The sequence below is a fragment of the Rhopilema esculentum genome, chromosome 20 (genome assembly GCF_057945365.1).
Source record: "Rhopilema esculentum isolate cy_ngs chromosome 20, ASM5794536v1, whole genome shotgun sequence".
NCBI classification, from domain to species: domain Eukaryota; kingdom Metazoa; phylum Cnidaria; class Scyphozoa; order Rhizostomeae; family Rhizostomatidae; genus Rhopilema; species Rhopilema esculentum.
The window spans coordinates 10001221-10025788 of NC_142834.1; the positions used below are offsets into that span (position 1 = coordinate 10001221).

At 36.0% G+C, this 24568-nt stretch overlaps 1 protein-coding gene across 1 annotated transcript; it reads right to left on the reverse strand.

Moving 5' to 3' along the window:
* Window positions 1–352: 352 nt before the first annotated feature.
* LOC135687317 (uncharacterized) lies at window positions 353–23073 on the reverse strand. Its single transcript, XM_065203850.2, has 30 exons — window positions 21964–23073; window positions 18740–18836; window positions 18198–18385; window positions 16450–16566; window positions 15186–15362; window positions 14758–14880; window positions 14244–14399; window positions 13042–13227; window positions 12709–12815; window positions 12201–12367; window positions 11694–11929; window positions 11249–11416; window positions 10552–10818; window positions 9509–9754; window positions 8974–9255; window positions 8163–8306; window positions 7849–8055; window positions 7497–7576; window positions 6409–6541; window positions 5503–5607; window positions 5206–5301; window positions 4526–4822; window positions 3985–4065; window positions 3766–3831; window positions 3137–3426; window positions 2459–2587; window positions 2157–2259; window positions 1121–1285; window positions 753–800; window positions 353–583 (listed from the first exon to the last, which is right to left on the reverse strand). Exons 1-30 carry the CDS (start codon window positions 23056–23058, stop codon window positions 575–577), a joined length of 5565 nt encoding a protein of 1854 aa, XP_065059922.2. The 5' UTR covers window positions 23059–23073; the 3' UTR covers window positions 353–574.
* Window positions 23074–24568: the final 1495 nt, after the last annotated feature.

Here is a 24568-nt window from a genome sequence, read left to right on the forward strand (position 1 = left end):
TCTTAGTGAGTCGTTGTTAGTGTATAAATGCTTTTTACTTTACAGTGTGTACAGCTGACACAAAAACTGACACACAACTGACGTAAAGTCAACGCAATTGACTTTTATAGTTTTATGAAGTAAAATGAGTTAGGAAAAATGCTTCATTCTCGAACACAAAATGTAATTCAAAGGTGAATAAAAAGTCTTATCTTAGCATTTCAACATCATCCATTTTATTACTGTCCGCAAGGAAGACGTTTTGCCTAAAAAAATACTTGCTCTAAGGGAAAATGGTGCTCCCTTGTTTATTTTGGGGACGTATTGGATAAACTATAAAAATGAATTTCACAAAGCATAAAACAAACGAGACTTGCACCTGCTGTCCAATAAATAATTTTTAATCATATTTACAATTATTATTATTTACAAAGCTAGGTCTAATAATACTTTAGTTTGTTAGAAGAAAATATTAACGCATTTTACAGAGTGGTTTTTAATAGAAAGTCGAGAGGTCAGGCAAATGAAATTTGCAGCTGCCAATATGTAGACATTTTCAGTGACTGGTATCTTCTCAACAATTTGGAATAAACCATCATCGTTCCTGTAACAAAATATTGACTATGAAGTTATGTAGCTTCAAAAACAATAATAATAATTGGGAACTAATAGCTGGGGTCTTAAGTGCAAGAATGAAAAATAAACATGTGTATTTTAACTGTTTGAACATTTGTCAGTTTTGAAATCAATGAAAAGATCAACAAAAGGCTCACCTCAGAGAAAACATTTTTGTTCTCTTTGATCTGACGGTCATCTCCAAGCTGAAGTGCAGATATAAATATAAAGATCAATAAGAAAATTCATTGAAGTTGTATTGTATTTACATTTCAACATTTATTAACTAAAATGAGCTTATAATGAGCAACAAAAAGGAGCGCACAGAATCAAATGTATTTATAAGTGAAAATGGGCCTCAGGGAAACATAGCATACTCAAGTACTTGAATGAGATAGAATTTTCAAAGCTACATGCACAAACTGTGTAAAAAGTGTACTACATATAAAGATAGTTCACGGCATAATTCAATTTATGGTAACAGTCAAATCCATAGAAAGCAGGAGCAAGGAGAAAGCAGGCTTACCTTCTTATATTTTTCTGTCAATGCGGACACTTGGTCATTCAGGAATTTCTCTCGTCTTTTTTGATCTTCATATAAATCGTTTATAGAGAGAGGTGATTGGGGTGATCCATGAAGCAAAGTAACCTCCAAACTATTGTGCCACTTTTGTAGATCTACGAGTTTGTCCTTTGAACACAACAAAAAGACGGAATTAGACATTAAACTAAATTTGTGATGATAGATTTTAAGCAAATTTCTGAATAAAATAATGCAACAGTCCCTAGCTTTAAGCAGCCTCTTTTCTGGAACACAGCCTCCTAATACCAATAGTTTTCTTAAAAGACGGTTGTTTACGACAAGTATCAAGCTTTATCAAGCTTAAGCTTTTATCCTTATTGTTTACTCCTTCTATACATATAGTATATCACATGTTTTTCGATCCTTATTGTTCACTCTTCCCATACCTACAGTAAATTTCTGTCATATTCTACCACTTACTGAAGATGAATCTAGCTATAGCCGGAACGTCTTAATAACTAGGCATGTCTCTCTGATTATGCCGTACTGATTTTGTCGTAATAATTCTGTCGAATTTTGATTAAAGGTGGTTAGAATAAGGGGCGGACACTTGCTCAAATATTGGGGGGGGCAAGCCTATTGTGTTGAGAAGATGACGTCACATTCCCCCATTGTTTTAGAACAAAAGACCATTGTATTCCAAAATATTGGGGGGGGGTCAACCGCCCCTTTTGCCCCCCCAGGTGTCCGTCAGTGGCTACAACTATTTATATTTATGTCGAAACATGAAGATGTCTATTTGTTTCGCCGTCTTGGCTATTCTGTTTATCAAGCTTTTATGTTATACTGTTAATATAAAACGAGATTTTTGTGCAGGGTTGCTGATTATTTTTTCATGAAGATATTTCATCAAAAACGTTCCTTTAAAGCAGGAACGAAAACAGCAACTAGTATAAACCTTTTGCAGGCACGCCTGAAAAGTATTTTTCATAACAAGATGACTAATAACAATTAAACAGGTTGACCAAAAAATTCTTACATGTAAATCTTTTTGTGAACCTTCCATTGAAAGCAATCTTCTCTGGGCAAATGACGAGTCGGTTGAAAACTGATGGAATTTCGATTCAAGAAGCTCTCTCGCCCTGCAATATAGAAAGAATGCATGAGATTTATAGGTAGTGTTTCTTAATTTGAAATCTGGTAATTTGAGATCTTGTGACCCTAAGTACCTTTAAATAAAATCAGAAAAATTGTTTTACTGATCGTCTTAGCTTAAGCATAAGTAAGGGAAAATTTATAAAGTTGACAACTAAAAATTTAAGAGTAACCAGTTTAAATTACCTTTTTTCAACTTCAAAATTAACGATCTTAGTTTCAACAAGGCCCTTCAATTCGTCCACCTCCGCTGTTACTCTTTCTAATTCCTTGTCTTTCTGCTCTATTTGAAAATTCATCTTCTCTTTTTCTCTCCTGAAAAATTAATTTTGCTGTAAGGTTGAAGGGTGAAACAAATTTAAAACTGCAAAGAAAACCCCTTTACGCTCAAGTTAGTTCGTAGTCCGCCAACATTTTTGGCCAATTATGACATATATTCCTCCCTGTAGTTTTTGATTCAACTTTGTTCTATTAAAACTCTACTCGACTTGTACAAATGATACCCCGAGCTCTGTATAAACTACACTAACACCTCTTGTATAAACTAACACCTCTTTTCGGTAAAAACTGTTACAGGTTCTACGAAAAGCACACCCTTAACTAACACAAAGCACTACAAATTTATATAAAGATTTGTAAGCGGTGTTTCTAGCTTTTCTTAGATTATCCACTTGCCTTTCAACTCGACTCAGCTCGATTAATCGTCGTTATTTCTAAAACTAGTCGTCTAAACTTGAAAGCAAGCTAAATTTGATCATAAAAGCAAAAAATGAACACTTGAAAACATAAACTTCTTCAAAAATCCCTTGATAGTTTGATTCACTTGATTCATAGAATTTTCATTGTAAAAAAAGACTTGCATACTTTATGTGCTCAAAATCTTGCTTCAAACGACGGTTTTCTTGGTGATCATAAGACATCTTCGACTCAATCAAATCCTCAAATGTTTTTTGTGTTCTCATAGACACTTCCCGTTGCATTTCGTATTTTTCAAGAACCTCTTGTAGATGACGCCTCGTATCAGTGTTCTCTTGGCGCTGCAGTGCAACGGTCTCTTGTAATCCGTTGACGCAAGTGGCCATAGCTTCGTTATCTACGATCATCGCTTTGAGACAGTTAAGAGCCTCGATCTTCTCTCGCCGCTCATATTCAATCTGTTAACGTAAACGAATAAAGTTAGAAATTTTCCTTGAATGAAGTTAATAACAATAGAAGAAAATTGCAATATACAGCACCATTAATCAGGATATGTAAGATACATGCTTCACAAAAGTGCCAAACATAACCATGTTGACAATCACGATTTCTGCTCTCATTAAGAACGGTACGACTACCATTTGATATGTGAAACATTTTACACAGGTTTGCGAAAATTTCAGAGCTATAAATTTTAAACGATGCTACTTGGTTTTGATTTTCAAACGGCAACAACAAAAAATATTTCTGTCGATCAAACTAATGCAAACAATATTTAATAAAAGAAGAAGAAATACCTCTTGTTTCAACTTCTGACAGTCTTTTTCCTTTTGCTGAAAGAGCTGGATTTTTGCTTGAGAAACCTAAAGCAATAATGAAAAAAGAGCGCTAATAAGGGACTTACTTTAAAGAATAGGTGAAAAGAAAAAGTTCACGGTCAAATAGTTGTCCAGAATAACCAAAGAAAACGACACGAGTTATAAGTTACATAATTCCCTCCGTATTACTGTACGCACCTTTCGTTGCCTTTCAAGCTCTTTCATAGTTTCTTCATACTTCTGTTTAATCTCTTCTTTTTCCTTTGCAAACGCACCCACCTTTGAATTGGAATAAAAGAGCTTTTATCTACCATTATATGGCCATTGGGTATAAACTTGTTTACAGGTGGTTTCCTTTATCGTTTAGGGTACTGTGCTTAGCATATATGTATAGTAGGAGAGAAATATCATATTCTATCTTACCAAAGAATACATTGTTACATCAAATATGATCTACCTGTTCAAAAAGGGAACATTTCTAGAATATACGGCGACTAGTTTCAATCCAAAATTTTTCAACATATTTCAATGTTGGAAAGAATTTTGTCTGCAATGTCAACATAAAATGGTTCAAGTAAGAATAATTTCAACATTTTTAAAACCAATTTTATGGATTGGATAATTAATAGACCCCTGAGTAAATACGCATCAAGAAAGTTATCCAACACTTTGCCGTACAACAATTGAAAAGGATATCTTTGTTAACAGATATTGAAAAATCAATGCATCAATAGAATACCTTTTCTTCAGCTTCAAATGCCTCAAAGCTCATCGCAGCACTCTCTACCTGCTGAACCTGAGCAACTTGACATCCCTGGTCTCCAACTAATTCAGATTCTTCAATCAATTGTTTCACTTTTTTGTTCAAATTTGAATTTTCGCGGGCTTTCTTCTCCAGGTCTCTGTTTGATTTCTCTATCAAGTATTCTTGCTCAGCTATTTTCTCCTCTAAACCTGCAACTTGCTGGTTCAAAGATTTGATTTCCTCCTTGTTATTTTTGGTAATGGTTTTCTTTTCATCTTCTTTCTTTTTAAGCTGAAAAGGGGCGAAAAGTATTTAGAAACTTTATCTTAGATTGTACTACGCACAAATATTTAACGTGCATCAGGGTCGAAACTTAACCTTGCTTTATTTCTCAGTCTTATAACAAAAATTGACAAATTTTCTGGATTTGGGAAAATATAACATGGAACTACATCTATTTCATACCTCCAAAATAATACAAGCGAGACTGCAAAACGACAGCCTGTAGGTAGGAAGCTCTTCTTTAAGAACTGGATAACTTAAAAACGTTGAGTATTTGAACAAGTGGTAGCAGCCTAAAAGGGTATTATTTTCTTGAACAAAACTCTAATTAACCACAACGCCACGATTCTAGTTGGTATTGCTAGAACTGCTTTGTAACAGCAACAACATACCTCATTTTCAAGTTGCGACAATTCTACTTCTATTTGCAACTTTGCAGCCTTCATTTCCTCGTTTTCTTTTCTCAAAGAATCAACAATCTGGTCCACCTGGTGAATATGAAAGTATGGAGAAATTAACAGCATCTTTTATGGATAGCACAACAAAAAGGAAACAATTCGTGTGCATTTTAAAAGAATCCTTATTTCATGAAAATTGTCTGTGTACGAAGCATCGGATGAAGAGCAAACTATGACAATCTTTACACAAAGATACAAATTCCTAGCTTCAAGTGTTTGGCAATATGTTACCTGTGCAGCTTTCATAAATTGGTCGTTCTCTTTCTCAGCTAGTTTCTCGTTTGCTTCTCTCAGCTCATTAAGGATTTGTTCTTGCTTCGTTGTTAGGGACGATACCTGAAATATAGAAATACACTGCTCATGTCTTGCAAACTGTAGACTAGGACAGTTTATGAGCATTAAATAACTTGATGGGTCTGCCCTCGATAACAGAGCTTATAAAACAATAGAAGATGCTTGATATTTTACATTATCACACGGGGTTACATTTAGAGATCATATTAATTTACATTATCACACGGGGTTATGCAAGAAAGACAGTGCTTGAGTCCATAAAACAGAGTAATCCATTAATGTCATTACTGTCAAAAACTTTGGATTAATTCGAAAATTTGAGTTCCATACTCGTACAATCGTCGTACAAAAATGATCTACGGAAAATAGCGTCAATCATAAGTTGCATAAACAACCAGCCCGGGGTGATGGCATTTTAAGAAAATTATTTCTAAAATAACTCATTTAAGTTTTATTGCGGTACTTCAAGGCAAGTTACAACCTTTACTTAAAGAGCAAAAAGTATTCAAAATTTCAGAAGTTTGTTTGTTGTTGTCTTACTCGAATTGTTGTTTTTTAGAAATTTTGAAGCACCTTTTCTTAAAATGACAGATCAGGCGTTACCTTATTTAATTACAATCACATACAGACATCAACGAACATAAATTTAGGAACCTCATGTAAAGAAACTTTTTTATTTAATTTATAAAAACAGTGTCACTTTGCTTAATCAATTTTGCTATCTTAAATTCATCAATTTTATCTTTATTTTTGTGAAATAAGCATAACAGAAATAAGGTTGGCAAGCATTCTTTAAGACAGAATTGTTCCAAATAATTGGAAGGCTTTTCAAGGGCCTTTTACCTGAACCTCTTTCTCCATTTTTATGCTCTGAAGTTCCTTCTCCTTTTCTAAAAGATTTGCATCTGCTTTCTGTATTTCTTGCTGCAGAAATTCTACGGAATCGACCAGCTTGGCCTTTTCACTAGTAATCATTCTAGAAAAAATCGTAACATTTATTCTCAAATCAAAGTAATTTTTCATCAAAAATCTACTTTAGTAATGGGATCGTATTTTGAAACATACATATAGGCTTCATTATCAGCCTTACGCAATAAAGAACTGAGCAATGCACAAAGCTACATCAATACACAAAAAGGCCCTAAATTAAAGGGGCTGTGTCACAAGGGACATCCCGCGTGGCAACACGCCAGTTTGCGAAAGTTGTTGGGGTGAAACAACCTGCGTTCAATAGGAAAACCAACATGGAATAAAACAGTTTTTTGTATCCGTGCTCATCGTGCGAACCTTTTGCATTTGTGGATGTTTTATGAAAGGAAACGAATAATAAGGGTTCCTTCTTCAGTCTTATAACCATATTTCTTTGGATAAAGGATGGCGATACAAAAAACAAAGGCCACTTTTACGGCTAGGATACCGCAACTCGCAGGGAGCTGTTTGTAGAAATTGGCCGAAATGACACTAAAAAACTTACCTTACTGATGTTAATTATGAACGAAAAACATTATTAAAGTTTGCAGGACAAATTTTGAGTAATCAGTTTGTTGTAGAGTGTCTAATTCCACTTAAATTCATCAAGAGAAAAGGAATATCTTCGCCATGATTGAATGAAGCTTCATTTCCTTAGCCTAGACCAAATTAACATACACTTTTGGTTTCGATATTCGGTACATATCCTGAAATAAAGCAATTTTTCATTCCTTGTTCGGTAAATACACTAAGAAAATACAATTTATCGTAATCGAGCTTGTCGATGCACCGGAGCACCATCCGCCATTATCCCGATGTGCAAATCAGGCTTAAAACGCACAATGTCCCGTGCATTTGGTTTGTTTACAAAATCGTGACACAGCCCAGGCACCAATTTCCAGTATTTAACAAAAGCCTCTTGTGATTTGCATCCATGTTAAGTAAAACGTTACACGACATACCTGAGTTGTGATTCTCTCTCGTCTATGAGCTGCTGAAACTGGGTCGTTTTGTTTTCGGCCTCCGCAAGATTGTTCGTGAGCTATGGTAGAAGGAATGAACAATTCAAGAAAACAAAAAAAAACAAGTATCAGCGAAAGGCAATCCTATGATGCTTCAGAGATCAGTTGGGAAAAATGGGACGGGGTAAAGTTAATAGAAAATGGATGAAAGAGAGTTCAGTGCAGAAATTCTAAATTAAATGATGACAGACGACCTGTTTGAAAGTAGTTGATTCCATCCAGTTGGATGTAAATCCCTTTGGCTATAGCTCTCTGGTTCTTAAAGAGATGAAATTAATAATAACAGATTTACCTTTTGAATTCTATCTTTTTGACTTTCTATTCTTCCCCTTGCTTGTTTCATCTCTTCGTCATATCTATTCTTCTCTTTCTGCAGCTCTTGGTAAACATCATCCTTCATTTTTTGCAATTCATTGGCTAAAGAGACATTCTCGTCGGACATTACTCTTGACATTTCATCCATGTCCATTTTCAATTTTCTTGCCTCTGCTTTTGATTCCTGTTAAGAAATGGCAAAAAATTTTAGTGTTAACAGTTACAGAACAGATTCCAGCTTTACCAGTGCACTCTTTAGCAACCTACACGAGATAATAAGCATTAACTTACTCGACACTCCTTTTCAGTCTTGGAAAGCTTTTGTAGAATACTTTCAACAGAATTTCTAATTTTTTTCTCGTCGTCCTCTTGTCCATCAACTGCATCGTACAGGCCCATCAGCGTGAGCTGTTTACGAATGATGTTTTGAGCTGCCTAAAAAGCAGGTAGAAATCTTTCATGCAAATGGGAACAAGGGTATTTGCAGACACGAAAATTATCGAAGTTAAATCCTAAGATGATCATATTCATAGCCTAAGGGCTATAGACGATCACAAATTTCGGCGCGATGATTAGCTTCTAAAATAAGCTTAAAAATCACTAATACATTGCTTCGAACGATAATTTCATTAAAGCACCCATTTCGATGAAACTTGGCCTAATTATTGTTGTATATTCGTAGGCAAACCTCACGAATATACTGCCAGACGTTAAGGTGGGAAATTGCACAAAGATAATTTCGTAAATACATGGGCGAAGCTAAAAGTGGATAAAATCTTGGACAGCCACAATTCCTGCCAAAAGTCTTGGATAGCCAAAAGTCAACATTAACATCAGTTTTCAAAGGCAATCCAGCCATCCCCATCTCTTCCTAGGAATTTTGATTTACCAAAAAAGAAAGAGGTTATAGACTACGCTATATCTTGTAGCTTGTATGGCATTTTTCGAAACTATCAACATTGTTCTGGGAATAAGGGGATGGAAGTAGTAGCATTCGAGAAAAGAAATGAGAATTGCGAAATACAAAACTTAAAGTGGGTGTTCCATGTAAGTTCGCTAGGCATTGTATGAGTGCAATAACGTTAGTTGGCTAGCATGCTACCTTTATTTCTGCAATCAGTAAATCCTTCTCGTGTTGTAATGCTTCCAGTTTAGTCTGGTCCTTTTCTATTCGTATTTGATGTTCTTCGTTTAGCTTCTTTAGTTCCTCAGACAACGAGCCACGTCTTTCAGACAAATTATTCATCTGAGACTTAAGAGTCTCGATATCTTTTAGTTGCTTTCTGTTCTCTGATTTCGCAGTATCTAAGTTTTCTGTTAGTAATTCAGTCTGTGTCTGTTGGTATGTCAACTTCTCTTGCAAACTATCTCGCTCTGACACAACCTGCAGACAAAAGTATGAAGTTTGGCCATTCATTATAACAGAAACAAAAACAACTAAAAAAGGTTTAAACTCTAAAAGTGTCTGAACGTAAATCAGACAGTTCAACATAAACGAAAACTCAAACACTGAACGTTAAACATCTATTAGAAATATTTATTTAAAATAAATCAATTGTAAAAAGATACTTGCTTCTCAGTAAAGAACAGTCAATGCCACGTTTGACAAATAAAATTCATAGGTCAAATAATTCTACCTCTTGAATGTATCGTGTTTTCTCTTTCAGCTGGTGTTTATGTTCTTTTAATTCCTTGTCTAGCGATATCATACGATCACTTTTTTGCTGCAAACTCCTTTTCGTTTCCTCGAGAATGTCCTGTAACCTCTGCTTCTCCCTGCTTATGTCTCTATAAGTAACTTGTAATGAATTCAGCTCTTTCGCCAACATTGCCTTCGAGGACTCGTGTGACTTCAAGGAGGTTTCGGTTTCCGCATATTCAAGCTAACATTGGAGGTGATAGAAGGTAACTGATCTTAAAGACGAAAAACTAGAAACATTTGAGTTTACGATATGATCGGCGAAGGTAAAGAATCCGGTTCGGATAATCCTATTCACCTCGTGTCATACACGACGAGGAGCTTTTTGACTGCATCCACGAATCACAGATCACCTAGGGTCAGGGAACGCTCTCCTAAAAACATAGCATCTAGCAAAACATGATACCTCTCCGGATTCTTCATGTCCGCCGATGTGATCATTACGATTCCTCAAGATTCTATTATGTAGTTTACCATTTTTAACAGAACAAATACAACATCCAAACGAGTATATGTTCTCTTGATATGCTTCAATTTTCAAAAGTACAGGACTTTATGCTTCACAAATTTAAATTTTCCAGACTTTCTGTAAATAAGAGTAGTAAGTATTCTTTGCAAAATTATAGCTGATAAGCAGCTGATTCAATCTAGGAATCTAAGGACCGTTTTAATGTAATAACGTTGTTGACGTCGGATCGAAAGGGTTGATAAGCAAAAATTTAAGGGACAAATGAATAATAAAAGTCACAAGCAATATAATCACTAAATATATATATATATATATATATATATAGAAATTTGTCTTTTGATACTTCCGTAGCACAGTGCTTAATACGTTAACACGTAGAGCGTGATATATCATAGATTGAAGAAAGTAAAACTACATGGTTTATCTCTACAAGCCTGTTTCGTGAGTAACTCACTCTTCAGGAGATGTGAGACATAATGGCGTAGCGTTTGGTCAATAATTCACCAACTTACTTGTATCGAGTCAAACCGTGATGTGGCATGATGCAAATCATCCTCTAAAACTTTGATCCTTTCCAAGAGTCTTTCAACTTCTTCAGTCTTCTCTGTAAGTTTGTAGGTGAGATCATCAATTTCGTCCTCGAGTTCTTTATTCCTATCTTCCTCTATGCCAAGCAGATGGCTTGCTCCAAGACAATCGGCTTTTGCCTTTTCCAACTCAGTACTAATAGATGCAAATTTATCCACCTTTTCTTGGAATGTGTATTCAAGAGATTTTATCTAAAACAATGTAAAGTGGTGAATATAACATCGTATACAATTCAGCATTTAATATTTCGTATATTTTCATCGGAAAATATTAAATCCCCTACAAAACCCCAGTCTTCATATCATTTTAAACAATATTCATATAAGGAATGATAAGCAAAATAAAAACATGGATAGTGACAGCAAAAACATTATTTGGTCCAAATAAATTTTTTTCTGTCCTCATATTTTTATAAATCAACGTTGTTCGAACATTGACTAAACTGGGTGAGAGTGGAGTCAAATTTCTATCTCTTCTGCAAATCATCAAAACTTTCTATACTGCTAATGGTGATATATGAGGACACTTTCAATCTGGCTTTCTGTTTTACGGAACGGATGCCAATTCAAGGCCCAACGAACAAGTAATTAAACACAATGCAATTCCTGTTTGATCACATACCTGGTTTTTGAGATTAACGACAACCGAGTTAGCTTGCCTCAGCTCTGCTTCGTTGGTTACAAGTTTTTCTTGCAAGGACAAAACCACTTCTTTTGCCGAGTCTCGTTCGGATGACGCTCTGTTTATATGCATTTGGCTGGCCTCGAGGTTTTCTGAAAGTCTTTGGACCTTGAGTGATAACATAACGTCTAATTTATTAAATTTGGCGAGGTATGCTAAAAGCAAAACTGACCTCAGACATTACTTATCGTGAAACTTAACAGGAAACAAGATTTTGTGGAAACAGAAGAACTGGTAAAAATCACTCTAGGTAATTATTATTATGCTTTGAAATCTTCAAAGTGGAATTGTTAGCTGATACATTTAATGACAATGTCTCATTTGTTTAATGGAATATCCTCAATTTCCATATCTAGAACATCGACGTTAATAGAGTTATATTTACCTTTGATTCCAATTCAGCAATAAGTTTTTCACTCTCTTTGATGACTTTCTTTTTTGTTTCAAGCTCTGATGATACTCTGGAGTTGTTTTTTCTTTCTTGCTGAACTCTTTCTGACTCCACTACCAAGTCTCTTTTAACCCGTTCTAGTTCTGCAGTTTTAATGGACAGATCTTTTCGAGTTTTCCCAAGATCGGCATCCACTGTCTTCATTTCATTTGTAACATTCAGCAAATTATCTAACAATGAAATAGTTTTTTTTCAAATCAGGTACAAATGCTAAGCTTCTATCCTACTGATACGGTGTCCCCGATAAATAAGGTACGAGCAATCTTGACGAAATTCTATTTTTTCTAGCAGAAGGATACATCAACATCAGCAGATGGACATCTTTAAACTATCAGGAAATTAATTCCCCAGATAACAGAAACTTCCTCACAACGGGCACTTTCTCTGGTCCTGTACATTATACGGAGAGTCTACTTTAATTCGTTATCTACCAAGACGTACCTCGCAACAATTGAAGTTCGTTCTGCCTCTTATTCAGCATTGACTTTGTGTCAACCAAATCCTTTTGCGCCTGTTCAGCAGCTATTTTAGCAGCATCCCAATCGTCCATTGACTTCTGAAGCTGCAAAAATGAGCTCTTCTTTTCGGCCAACAGGTCCTCTAATTGTCTATCATAAGAAAAAAGCACCGTTAAGAAATTTCTGGATTGGTGCTTCTGCTAGACCTTGATAAAAGGGTGCTTTGTTATTATCTTTGAACCTTTGCATATGTCAAGCACAGCTCCAAAGATCTTAAATCAAACTTCCGCTCCTTAGCCTGCTACTAACATCGTTTTTAGTTAGAATTTAGTTTAGAGGTTTCGAGAGCACTATTTAACTCTAGTCTTTAATCTCAATTTTCCTATTTCAAACATGGCAATTAACAGGGGTCTCATAAACAAAAAATTAAAGCTAAAATATAGAGCCGCGTTTAAAAGAAGGTAAAAATGCTGCATCCGGAATCTTATTACCTTTTGCTCGTCATCTCTGTCAACTTCAGGTGACTCTCTAATGAAGAAACGTTTTGCCTTAGATCATCTACAGTCCTTTTTAATGTCTTCTTTTCAGCTTTCAATTCCTGAAAATTAGAACATGGCTTTCAGAAGTGCAAAGAATTTAACGATATGCTTCATTCGCAAAAAATGAAGAAATTTGCAAGGATAAAGTGATGGGATACCTTAAAAACGCAATGAAATGAAATACATAATGCTTTTCAAAACTTAGAAAGTGGCATGACAACTATGTTTGATTACTTGAGTACATGACGTTTGAATACATGAGCACAATCCAGTTTTCATACTGACCTGAATTATTGGTCTCGGGTCACCGTTTTTGCAAGCAGATAAAACATCTTCAGTCTCTTTCAACTTCTCAGCCAGGTCCTTTTGTCTTGAGAATAGAACGCGGACCACCTCTTCAGAAGAGCATTGTTCTGGGCCGAGTCCCTCTTTTTCTAATGCTGAAATTATCTCCTTCATTTCAGTCAAATGCTTTAAAAAAGAAAAAAATCGCTTACTAGAAGCAAAAAATAAGTACTAGGGCTGTTGTGGTATTGAAGCTCTTTACTTTTTATTTGCTTTTTCAACAACTGTACTTAATTTAACGTGGACATGCTCTTCCTTGACTGCCTGCAATGATTTTGGAAGTTCATGGTTCAATGTTTACTTATCCTTGGAAGCCAGAACTTCGGAAAACATATCATCTTTTACACATTTCGTAGGCAAATGCTATTAAAAATAAAATGGTTCGATACTAACTATTAAGATTTAAGTACAACAAACTCTGGGGCTTTTTCTCGTCCACTCTTCCTGATATCTCAAAAAGGAAGTCTTTCACTTTCCGCTTGTCAAGCTTTTAAATTTTCATTACATTTCATTACAGAGCATTCAGTTTAGAAATTCTAAGAAACTTTGGAACACGTTACAAATAAACTGTAAACTTTAAATATTACATAAAAAAGGGAATAACCATAGGACATGAATAAGTGGCGCAAGGATGCAATATATACACGAAGGCAGAAATAAATTGTGCATACAGAGTCTATAACACCGATGATCTTGTACAAGCGATCCTGCATTGGATTCTTTGCTCATCGATAGATTGTTTTCAACGAGCAAAAGTCTCACCTTAGTTAAAATGTAGGGAGAAAATTTTGTTGTGTCTTCATTGACATAATCAGCAATTGGCAGCTGATGATATTGAAAACGATATACTCATAGACAAAACAAATGGTTTCCAACTTCCAGTGATCAGGAATTTTTAATGAACATCGATTATAACCATCTTGTCTCGTAGCAAATTGACTTTATTATAAAGAATTGTTTAAATCTGTAAAAGCATCTGTGTCAATAGAAGTTGTTTAAGCTATGCATCTGAGATATCTTTTCCCTCGCAAGTAAAAGAGATTATTAAGAATTGTGTTTACTTGGGATAAACATATTCCTTTCACGAGTTTTTTTCTACTCAGCAACAAATCATACACAAATACAACGTAAATTGTGTTTACCTTTCTACTTTCAGATCGCATTGCGGACCATTTACCGTGATATGGCAAATTTCTTCCAGGGGAACTGGGACGACGCTCATCTTCAAGCTCTTTTAGCTGCGATCGCAGTGTTTCAATTTCCTTCCGGAGCTTCGATTGAGCTTTCTCATTTTCTGCCTACAGTTAAGAGAAGACAATAGTACTGATTGCAAGGTTACATTGCAATTGCAGAATTTGGAATACTTTATTTTCTATTTGCAGTTTTTGGGGGTTACGAAATCAATTCTGACTTTTTGAGATGAAAAAAGAATATTTTTTATAGCTAGCAAGTCTGCTGAACATCAACGGTTGAAAGGTAAAATAGCTACCAGTAAAGAAGAATAAGCAACAAGCAAGAATTGTACTTTGATAGGTATAAGTTAAAATTGTGGAGCCAACGATCATACTCTACAGCAACCACTGTCAAAGACAAACTAAATAAGTAATAGCTTTAAAATTTTAAAGCAGAGAAATCAGCAACAAATAGCTGCCTTACGTTCTGAGTTCTGACTTCCTCGAGATGTTTCTTCTGCAACTGCTCGATCTCTGTTGACGTATCTTTTCGCAATTTCTGCAACTTCATCTCGGAGACAGCTAATTTCCCGCTAAGTTGCATATACTAGAAGAAATGGATTTGAAGTGTACTCCAAGACATAACGTAACTTTGCTTACTTGCTACTTGAATAAACCAATAAATTTCAAATAGCGGGCCATTACAAATTTGAGATTATTTAAGAGGAGAACATAGATTTCTTGCAAACTACTCTAAGCTATAATACCTAAATTTTGATGCCTTTATGAAATAATGTCAAGCAGAAATTATAAATGCCTCTAAATGTTAATTCACTTCAAATGATTCTTGAAGATTAACCTTACGAGTCAAAACATCCAAAAAAGGAGCATTTTAAAATTATAAAAAATTACCTTGTCGCTATTCTCCTTCGTATCGGCTTTCTTTCGCTCATCTAGTTCCTCTTCGACATCTGATTTGGACTTCGTTAGTTTTATCATGTTCTGCAACGCAGATAGTTTTTCTTTTCTTTCATTTAATCTTTCTTTCTCACTTGTGGCTAGAACCTCCCTGACTTGTACGAGCTCTTTCTAGAAAGTAAATGCCGATTGATACTTAAAACTTGCAGCTAAATCAAAATTAATGGGCATATTCAATGGAAGACTGTTCAGTTTGCCTTCTACACAAGAAATTAGGGTACCATATATTAACTAGGCTTACGAAATTTTATAATCGACACGCCAAAATTGGTCTTTAGAAAAGCTGGATAAGAATTGTTTAAATAACTTATATAATACAATATCATAGCTAGGAGAGACCTTGTATTGAATTACAAGGGACAAGGATATAATAACAACAAACGCCCGATGCGCAGTGACACTACTCGAGGTCTTAGGGGACTTCTACTTAACATAATATTTCAAGTTTACCCGGCCCTCTGTTAAATAACTCCAATGAATTGCGTGAGGTCTATAGCATTCATCCGTTTTTAACCGGTAGCATTCTGGATTTTGAAAATACTGCAGTGATTTATATAATTGAAGTTAAGCATGACTTACAAATGCTGACCACAGAATCATTAAAATATACAGCAAAACATGCTGCCTCCTGGAAAGGCTACCAGCTGAGTTTCTAAATAATGTTTTCAAAACAGTTGAATGTTCTCTGGTAGTCACTGCACGATTTCGATTTTCCAATCAAATGCCAACAAATTGACTATGCCTTTGGCATTCGAACTCTATAGCCAAGGTTTGCACTTTGAATCATTTATAGCAACGCAAAGTTATTTGCGTAAATGATTCGTAAACGAGCTGTTTATACCGAAAGTGTCTGGTGTGCATAATTCTAAGATCAACAGTGAAAAACCTAGAGCTGCCACGTCGCTTAATAGATTTACTCTAATTTTCCAGCCAACACAATTCAAATTTCAAGATAACTGCTACTGGTTACAACAAGTAGCATTGCCAGGCAAACCTTGTGTGTGGCACACAAATCATTGAAGTACATTTCACACTGAAAAACAACCGGCAGCATATTGTTTGTCGTGTGCATTTTCATATTACTCAATATGAAATCATACTCCTCAATTAATATACAATTCAAACTCTTTTTCCGCAAGCTTCCTGGAACTCTACAGATGAAATGTTGTTGATTGTATCTCAAAAGAAGCACACTTACCCGCAGACTTGACAGCTGTTTTGCGGCAGGGCTATTATCTTCATCCACTTCGGACCCTTCTTTCAGCATAGCCAAATTGTCCTCGAGCTCATCGACCTGCTTCTTGTAAAATTTCACCTATCAGATCGAGACACAAGTTAAAACATATTAGTATAAGGAGTCACAATTTAATCTCTATTAAATGAATACTGTACCTGTTAGCAATTCAGCTAACTGCTGGAGTTAGCCAGGTAGGTCTTTCTTTGTGGAGTTAGCCTATTGTTTCAAAAGTAATTATACTAAAACTACACTCATTTTTTATAAGAAACAAAGGTCGATATTGAGTACTCCAGTTTCTTGATGTTCTGGAAATTTCAATACTCATTGTTTCTTAAGAGTTTCTTAATCATGATGTCATGAATTTTATACTTGGGGTTCCTTATATTTAATTTTTCGTGCTAGGAAGAAAGTTTAGTTAATGTTAGGAACTATTACAGAAAATGTTTCTACTGTTATGAAATTATGCTATGTTATGAAATGTTCGTGACCTTTTTATCATTTCAAGAGATTCGCTTCAGTTCTGATGATGTGTTTAGATGTGGGAAGTATCATTTATCGCTTGTTGAGTGTAAGTCAAGAATAAAGAGTAGAGCAGAGTTGATGAGGTAAAGGTGGTAATCTTATGTTTATACTTATGTCACTTTATTTTGACGATTTTACAGAAAATAAAATAAAATAAAATAGCAGACATTCACAAAGGATTCACTAGACTTAGTTTTGTTTTAAAAAAAACGGGCAAAGACGAGACATGCTAAGGCTTGTAATAAAGCTAAGCCGTGTTGGCTGCAAAAAGGGCTGGAGCCGTTGCTATGCAAACTTTGAAATAAAAGGAATTCTTAATAAAATTCATGTTGCGCTTAAACATGTTCGGATAGCAAAAATCATGCCGTGGATCGAAAACAAAGCAAAATATTAAACAAGTACCACAAAATCAGTTAAATTATAAACTTGTGTCAATATTTAATATTGCGGTATTTGAATCCGCGACACGCTGGATATGCATATCATAACCTTACAAATAAATACACTATGAACTAAAATTCAATAAAAGGGCGGAATTTGCTTTCAAATTCATACACATTGTATTATTGAGTAAATGTTCTAAAAAAGTGACGTTTTCTAATGTAAAGATTCACAATTTATGCGTATATCAGACGCAAACGCCGCTTTGTTTAGATCAATAGCAACTCTAGAAATAACTGAGAATTGCGGCAAATAATTTGGAAGAAAAGCTTAATGTGTACTGGGGATGTCGAAAGAATTTCAAAGCTGGACGATCATAGACAAAAATAAGCTTTTTGACGATTCTAAAGAAGGCAATTATAAGTAAAGGGGAATTTTCCCAAAGGTTGGAAGGCGTGTGCTGCTGGTGTTCCCTGGTTAAAGCGTTTCTAATGTAAAGCCTCTTAAAAATATATATCTCAGAGCATCATTTCATCTAACGATATATCTATTAAATGATAAAGATAGGAAAGACTTTTCCTGATGTATCATATGTGGCGTCGCATAAACAGTCAGGAGGGTCCTAGATGAATGTGAGGAGGCCGAAATTTACACTCATTTGGCTACCCAGTTTCAAGGCTATTGAGGTGAAATACGTTCCAAGGTGCTGACGAGTTGGGACTCAACTTCAAAGACTCCAAAAATGCTTAAATAAACTTGATATAGTCTACATGGAATATTTTTATAACTAGTAAAAACGAGCTTACCTCTGACTCGAATTGTTTCACTTTGTCTTTTAAGTCACTCTCGATTTCCTCCCTCGTATAACGTTCATTTTGTAGCTCTTTACTATGTGCTCTCTCCAACCGATCAATTTTTGCTAACTGGTCACGCTCCTTCACTAACATCTCTTGTTTACTCTCTTCGATTTTGTCCTCCAGACTTTCAATAATTCCTAAGGTCACAAAATTACTTGTACTGATCATGATTCAAGAACAAATTTAGCTTTATTTCACTATAAATTAACTTAAATCGAAGCCAACTTATCACAGCTGTGAATTACTGCAGTATATCTACAGGTGGCGCAATACTAACTTTGGCTTCTGCATTAGGTTTTGAAGTGTTTACCAAAAATTCCTTTCATATAATATGGGCACAACAAAATTCTATATTGACACTATATAAGGAATGGTATCGGGTATTCTGAGGGTTATGCCTTGTGATAACTATGGACTGTTCAACTTTCCGTCGTGCCACTTTGAAAATTGAATGCAATGAAAACAATCAAACGGAGCAAAGCAATATTTACCTTCGTATCTTCTTAGTTTTTCCCGCAATGGCTCAAGCTCGGCTTCGAGGCTGTTGGACTTGGCCTGGGACTGCTCTGCTTTCTTTTTCAAGGTGTCCTGAAATAATAATGGAAAGGAATCTGTCAGATCTAACTTCTGAGATGACGTTACTCTTTCGATCATGTCATTGCCACACGCTTTCTGAATGTACTCGCTACATAAAAACCCTCTTTAGCCATGTTTAAAGCTATTCAACACAACCCAGGAAAGCGGCAGCATTGTTTTTGCAAGTGAATCGAAAAGTACACATTCTGGTATCTAGCAAACTTTCATACACAAATGATAGCGGGGGGTTTAAAGCTTGTGCAAATATTACCAGTTTCCCGAACTATTCTACAGCTAATCTTCGCCCGCTTAATAGGTCTTAATCGCTAACGAGGGGAGGCTTAGGCAGGGCGCATAGCAAGTTCCTTTCACGGCATCAATTGTTGGGGAAAGATAGTATGTTTGAACCTTTCTTGGAATTCATACGCTAATTGCTGCGATGACGCAAATATCAATTCTATAAATAGTTAATCACATTTGAATAAATAAAAAATTGCTAATAAGCAAAAGTACATTAAAAAGCCCGACAATATTTGGCTTTTCTCTTTTTTTGACAGCACAATATTTGAAACTTCAGTGCGTTGCTTTTGACAAACCCTTGTGAACATTGCCTCCTATAAATGAGACAAATTTTTGTGGAAATATTCATTATTTGATCTAACGGACATTGATTCCACAGAAGCACACTGGTTTTCGTAAAGGAAATGTCAATGCCTTGCAATAAAAGTTTTGATTATGGAATCAACCCAGGTGCAGCAGTTACCTACTTGTAACCCTCAGAGTCCAGAAAAGTTTTTAACCTTCCTCCAGACAAAAACATCCCAGAAGGCAAACCTTCTTCACAAAACAATATAAAGTGGGCACAGCTTGGGTGTGTCATAGGAGCTTCTATTGTTTTTCAGGGACCTTCCTCTGGTCAGTGCCTGTGCGACCGTAATGTTTACCTGACTCTGGTTTATCTGAAGGCTTGAGACAAAGCATGATGAATTGGTTCCGAAATATGAAAGCAGCGGCTCAGTTTTGATCTAAGGATGCATCACATTGTAAGAGTATCAGAGACAGGGTAAGACCTGTTTAAAGATTGTTTACTTATGTATCACACAAATTCAGTTCATAATACCCTGCTGATACTATTATTTATCTTCAACCTCTCACTAAGCCATTTTACAATTCAATGCAGACATGTCTGTGACAAGCCTTGATCACCCCATTTCCATATCAGAGGTGAAACATATGGAAGAAAATCCAGAGTAAACAGCTGAGTAAAGAATGCTCATCCTTTCTTACGGCCAACATGCTCACGTTTAATAAACTGTACCTGGGTTAACTTTGATGCTGAAACCTATGTCAAAACCAGCTGAACCAAAGAAGACCAAATTAAGAAAGAATTCATTTTAGTGCCAAGGGTAGATCTATAAGTATAATACAAGGGCCAAATGAATACAATTGGTGTAACACATTTAAATTTTCCCAGAATCAATACTCTGTAATACTGCATACTAAATCTAATTAGGGGGTGTGAATCTGGACAGCCCCTTCCTTCTTTTATCCAGGCTGGCCTTTTCTAGCTATGTCTGGGTCAGCTGACACCATCCAATGCCACAAAATTTCTTGTTCTCAGTTGGGTCATTATCCATCCCCATCTTTTGGAAATATCTTGCCACATCATCTTTCTGTCTCACTTTCAACCTCACTCTTCTTTTTTCTCATAGCAAGTGAAACAGTCCACCCCCTGAGATCAATCAAAGGTTTCTTGTCCCTTACCTTGTAAGGGAAATCATACCTATTGATATATATCCTTTCAAAATTATTATTATCATTATTGAATCCACCTTTAAATTTTCTCATATTTATCAGATGTCTTTAACAGAAAGCCCTGATATCACTGGTGGGAAACTCAACTGAAGGGGGCTGCCATAACATAAACTCTTATTATGTACTTTCAGGAACCGTAATCAAAATTTTGTTTAAAAGAGTACTCAAATCCTTATAAGTTTCCAGAGATCATGACATTTCTAAACTTCTTCAAATCAATTTCTTCTGGCAATCAGTACCTTGTTAGTTACAACACCTGTTTGAAAACAGCATGCCAGAAAAAGTTGGTAGAACATGCTGATGGATGAAAAAATGGCTGACATGAGGGTGAAGTTGCCAGGGGTCAGGACCTGCTTTCAGAAGTTCAACTTGTCCAGCATTATTTGGACGTAATCTATGCTTATCTTAATCTCAGGTATCAAATATGAACTTTGTTGCAAAATTCTAATTATTTGCCATGCTGAAAACATAGGTTCCAAAATGTCTTATGATTAAAAAATATCAATGCTATTGTATTGCCTGTAAAATTTCAGCAATGCTCTGCCATACTTTGATAATGTTTAGAGGCACTGAGGTTTTAAGACAAGACAATTTTTAGAGTTAATACAGCGAGTTTTAATTTTCACAACTTTTTCAGATATTTAGGGTTCATTTTATTCCATGACTCACGATAGCCTCTTTACCGAGAATTTTAATTTCAACTTGTTGACACACTTATTTAGGGACATGGACCATTGAAAGCATAAAGATTGCTTTAAATTCGTAACAGAAAGAACCTGTAGTTATCCAATTTTAATTGAGTGTACACAAAGAACGCAAGCATTCAGGACGGATTAAATTATCATACGCATATTTGACCACAATAAAGGAAAGCACAGCTTGATTTATCTAGTGATTCGCATTCGGATCTTAAACTTCGCGGGTGCTGATCAACTTTCAAACCTAAAAACCTGACTATTTGATGGCAAATATCTTGAACATGCTTTAAGAACTCTGTTAAAGCACTGACAAACAGTCTCTAGACAAATCTCACCAGCGCTGCTCGCGTGTAACCCTATAATCAGACCATTGTGTATAATAATAGACTCTGTTTGTATCTCTACAATGGATGTATTCGAGTAACTGTTCACAAACAAATATTCATAATAAGTTTAATCTTAGGCCATCAAATTCCTATTTAAACTGATCTATATCAAAACTCTTAACTTTTGTGCATGAGTTGACGTAATCTAAACATACAGGTTGCGGATTATTTGCGTTTCCAACGAAGAGACTTTGTCAACAAGGAAATACTTCTCAATTACAGAACAGACAACTGACTTACCAGTTCATCGTTCGTTCTCTTTCTGGCAGCACCATCCCTACGTTTCTTGATATTTTCAGCAGCCATTACGACGGACCAAGGCTTGATAGTTCCATTTCCTGTTCGTGTAGCACTCCTCGCACTGCCAACACTCGACACCGATGAATTTGAATCAAACCTGTAGAGTCTCGGTCTATTTTCCTCCTCGCCGACACTTTCTCGTCCGCTATCAACAGACTGTCTGCCTTCTAGCGTTTGTTTTCTGGCCAAAACAGACTTGGATGTAGCTGATGCCAGTTTCAAATTTGAGGCAAGTGTCCTTAACACAGCTTCTTCCCTTAACTTTTTTGGCAATGTTGAAAGCAACTTTCTCTCCATGTTTGAGCCCTGCGTTTGCTGAAGGTCTTTAACCGAGGTGTCAGTTAGTGTCGTAACACCTTCTCTTCCGCGTTTTTCTGTGGTTTTAATTTCATCATAATTTTTAACTGTCTTTAAACTTTCTAAATCAGAAACTGTATTTTGTGATTCGCTTTTATGACTAACATCGCCTTTATTTTTCTCCGCACTGCCACCTGCCCCTTTGATCGTCAATCTCGGAATGCGACTCGGTGACGTCTGCCTCAGCTGTCCTTGCTTGCCTTTGGCGGTCTTCTTCTTAGCCTCCTCTTTCTCCGTCTGCCGACCTCTGGTCAGTTCACTAGATTCTCCAATATCGTTCAATGTACCGAAATACCCATTTGTGGTATTTCCACTGAACCCGGCTTCTTGTAATTCTTCCAACAAGGGTCTTGTTGCTATGCTGATTGAGTCACTATCCGGTGTTTTTTCTAAAGACAAGCTCATTCTGTCCCCGTCCAAGATATCAAAATCAAACCCCAAAGCAACTTCACTAAAATGAGGGACAGGTGAAAGCCGGTGCGATAGGGGCTCTGGCAAAGCTAAGTAATCAACTGCAATGGACTCGTCTTTACGTTCAAGTATCCTTGGAGACAACCTCACCTCCCCTCCATTCTTTGATGAGTCGTTGGAATGTCCTTTGCTGTCTGTCAGGGATTTCTCCAATGAAGCAAAACGAGGGGACAACGGTCTCATTGTTAGCAGGGCTTCAGGTTTCATTATCGCGGTTAAATCAGGGCCGCAGTCAGCTTTGTTTGGACAATCGATACTTGATTACCACGCCGACGCCCAAAATCGCCAATTGTTATTTCCCAAAACAATTGAAACCGCCTGTACGTAATATTGTTCTGCGATAAAAAAGAGATTAGTCCATGAACGAAATACTCATGTCGCAATTTTTTAGAGCGAAATAAAACAGGATGATAAACGAGATGATAAACAACATCCAAAAACACAAAGCTATTTTTAATCAGCATTTTAAGCTTATCTTGAGGTCTGCCAGATAGTTCAGTTATTTTTCTTTTGGAGAAAATTTAATTGATCCGTAAACCACGATTTCCGATAATATCAAACTGGTATCAAGAATTGCTACAAAAAATGCCACAGGTTTTCTTTCCTGTGTATTTTAGTGATCCGATGTCATTACTAAACCTGTTTTGATGCAGGTATGTGGAAGGTTTAAGCTTTGAAAGTTTGGAATAAATCAACTTGCGGATTTAAGATTGGTCAAAACACGATGAAACCGTTGGCATGGTCACCGTTGCTAACGGCTTCTTGGACTTCAATTCGAAAAGGAATACAAATATCGAATAAAAATACCCCAAAATCCAATTGCATTTAGACTTCTATTTATCAAAACTTCTCTTGGGTTGAGCTGAATCATGAGATGAATCATGAGATGGTTTTAAAGATACGGTAGTTCTTTTCTGTATATCCCTATGAAATTGGTATACATATAGACATTGCGTTTCTCCTTTTTTAACATTGATCTTATATTCATTTTACTTGGCAATTTTGATATCGCATACTGCTAACTAAAAGCCTTTCATATTAGGATGATAATTAACTGCGATTTCTGCATGTTTTCCATGCTTATCAGTTTGGGCAGGAACTAAGAAAATAGACAAAAACAAAGACCTCAGCAGTTAACTTTAAGGGACATTCAAGATAAAGTTTCTTAATCAATTTCTTAATTGAGAATTGGCAGAGGGGAAAGCAGATGCGGGTTCGTGATTTCATGCTTCTCTATGCTTTCCTAAGCAACACAAGAATAACCCAAATCAGTAACAATATTTTGTTCTAGAATTTTCAAGAAGGAACGGTAGGCTTCCATGGATCCGCACTACCTTCACCTTTACATGTTCATAATGAATCTTTAATTGTCACAGGAAAGCTTGTAATAGTAATGATGACAAGCAGTGAGCTACTGAAATGTTTCTTGCTATGGAAAACTGTGCGACCAAACGTTTACCAGACATTAGATTCTTTTTAACCCTGCAATGTCATGGAATGGTTTTCTATACGACAATATCGTGCAGTAAGACAGCTAATTTTGGGCCAAGCACAGCCAGAAAAGACCCTTGATTCCATTGGCTCACTTCAGCCAAAAGCGCACAAGGGTTAACATCAGTTAGAGTCGATTCAATACCATTCTGTTATCGTTATGCCAACCCTTCTCAATTTTATAGTTGAGGATCATTGTTTATTGGGCATACGGTGAGCGCTGCTT

Bases quoted from the DNA above. Each gene is read 5' to 3' on its own strand.
- LOC135687317 (XM_065203850.2), bottom strand. From the start codon at position 23,058: ATGAAACCTGAAGCCCTGCTAACAATGAGACCGTTGTCCCCTCGTTTT. The intron at 9,755-10,551 runs GTAAGTTGGTGA...CTCCAATGTTAG, and splicing joins CACGGTTTGACTCGATACAA to CTTGAATATGCGGAAACCGA. The intron at 801-1,120 runs GTAAGCCTGCTT...TCTGCACTTCAG, and splicing joins TGACAGAAAAATATAAGAAG to CTTGGAGATGACCGTCAGAT.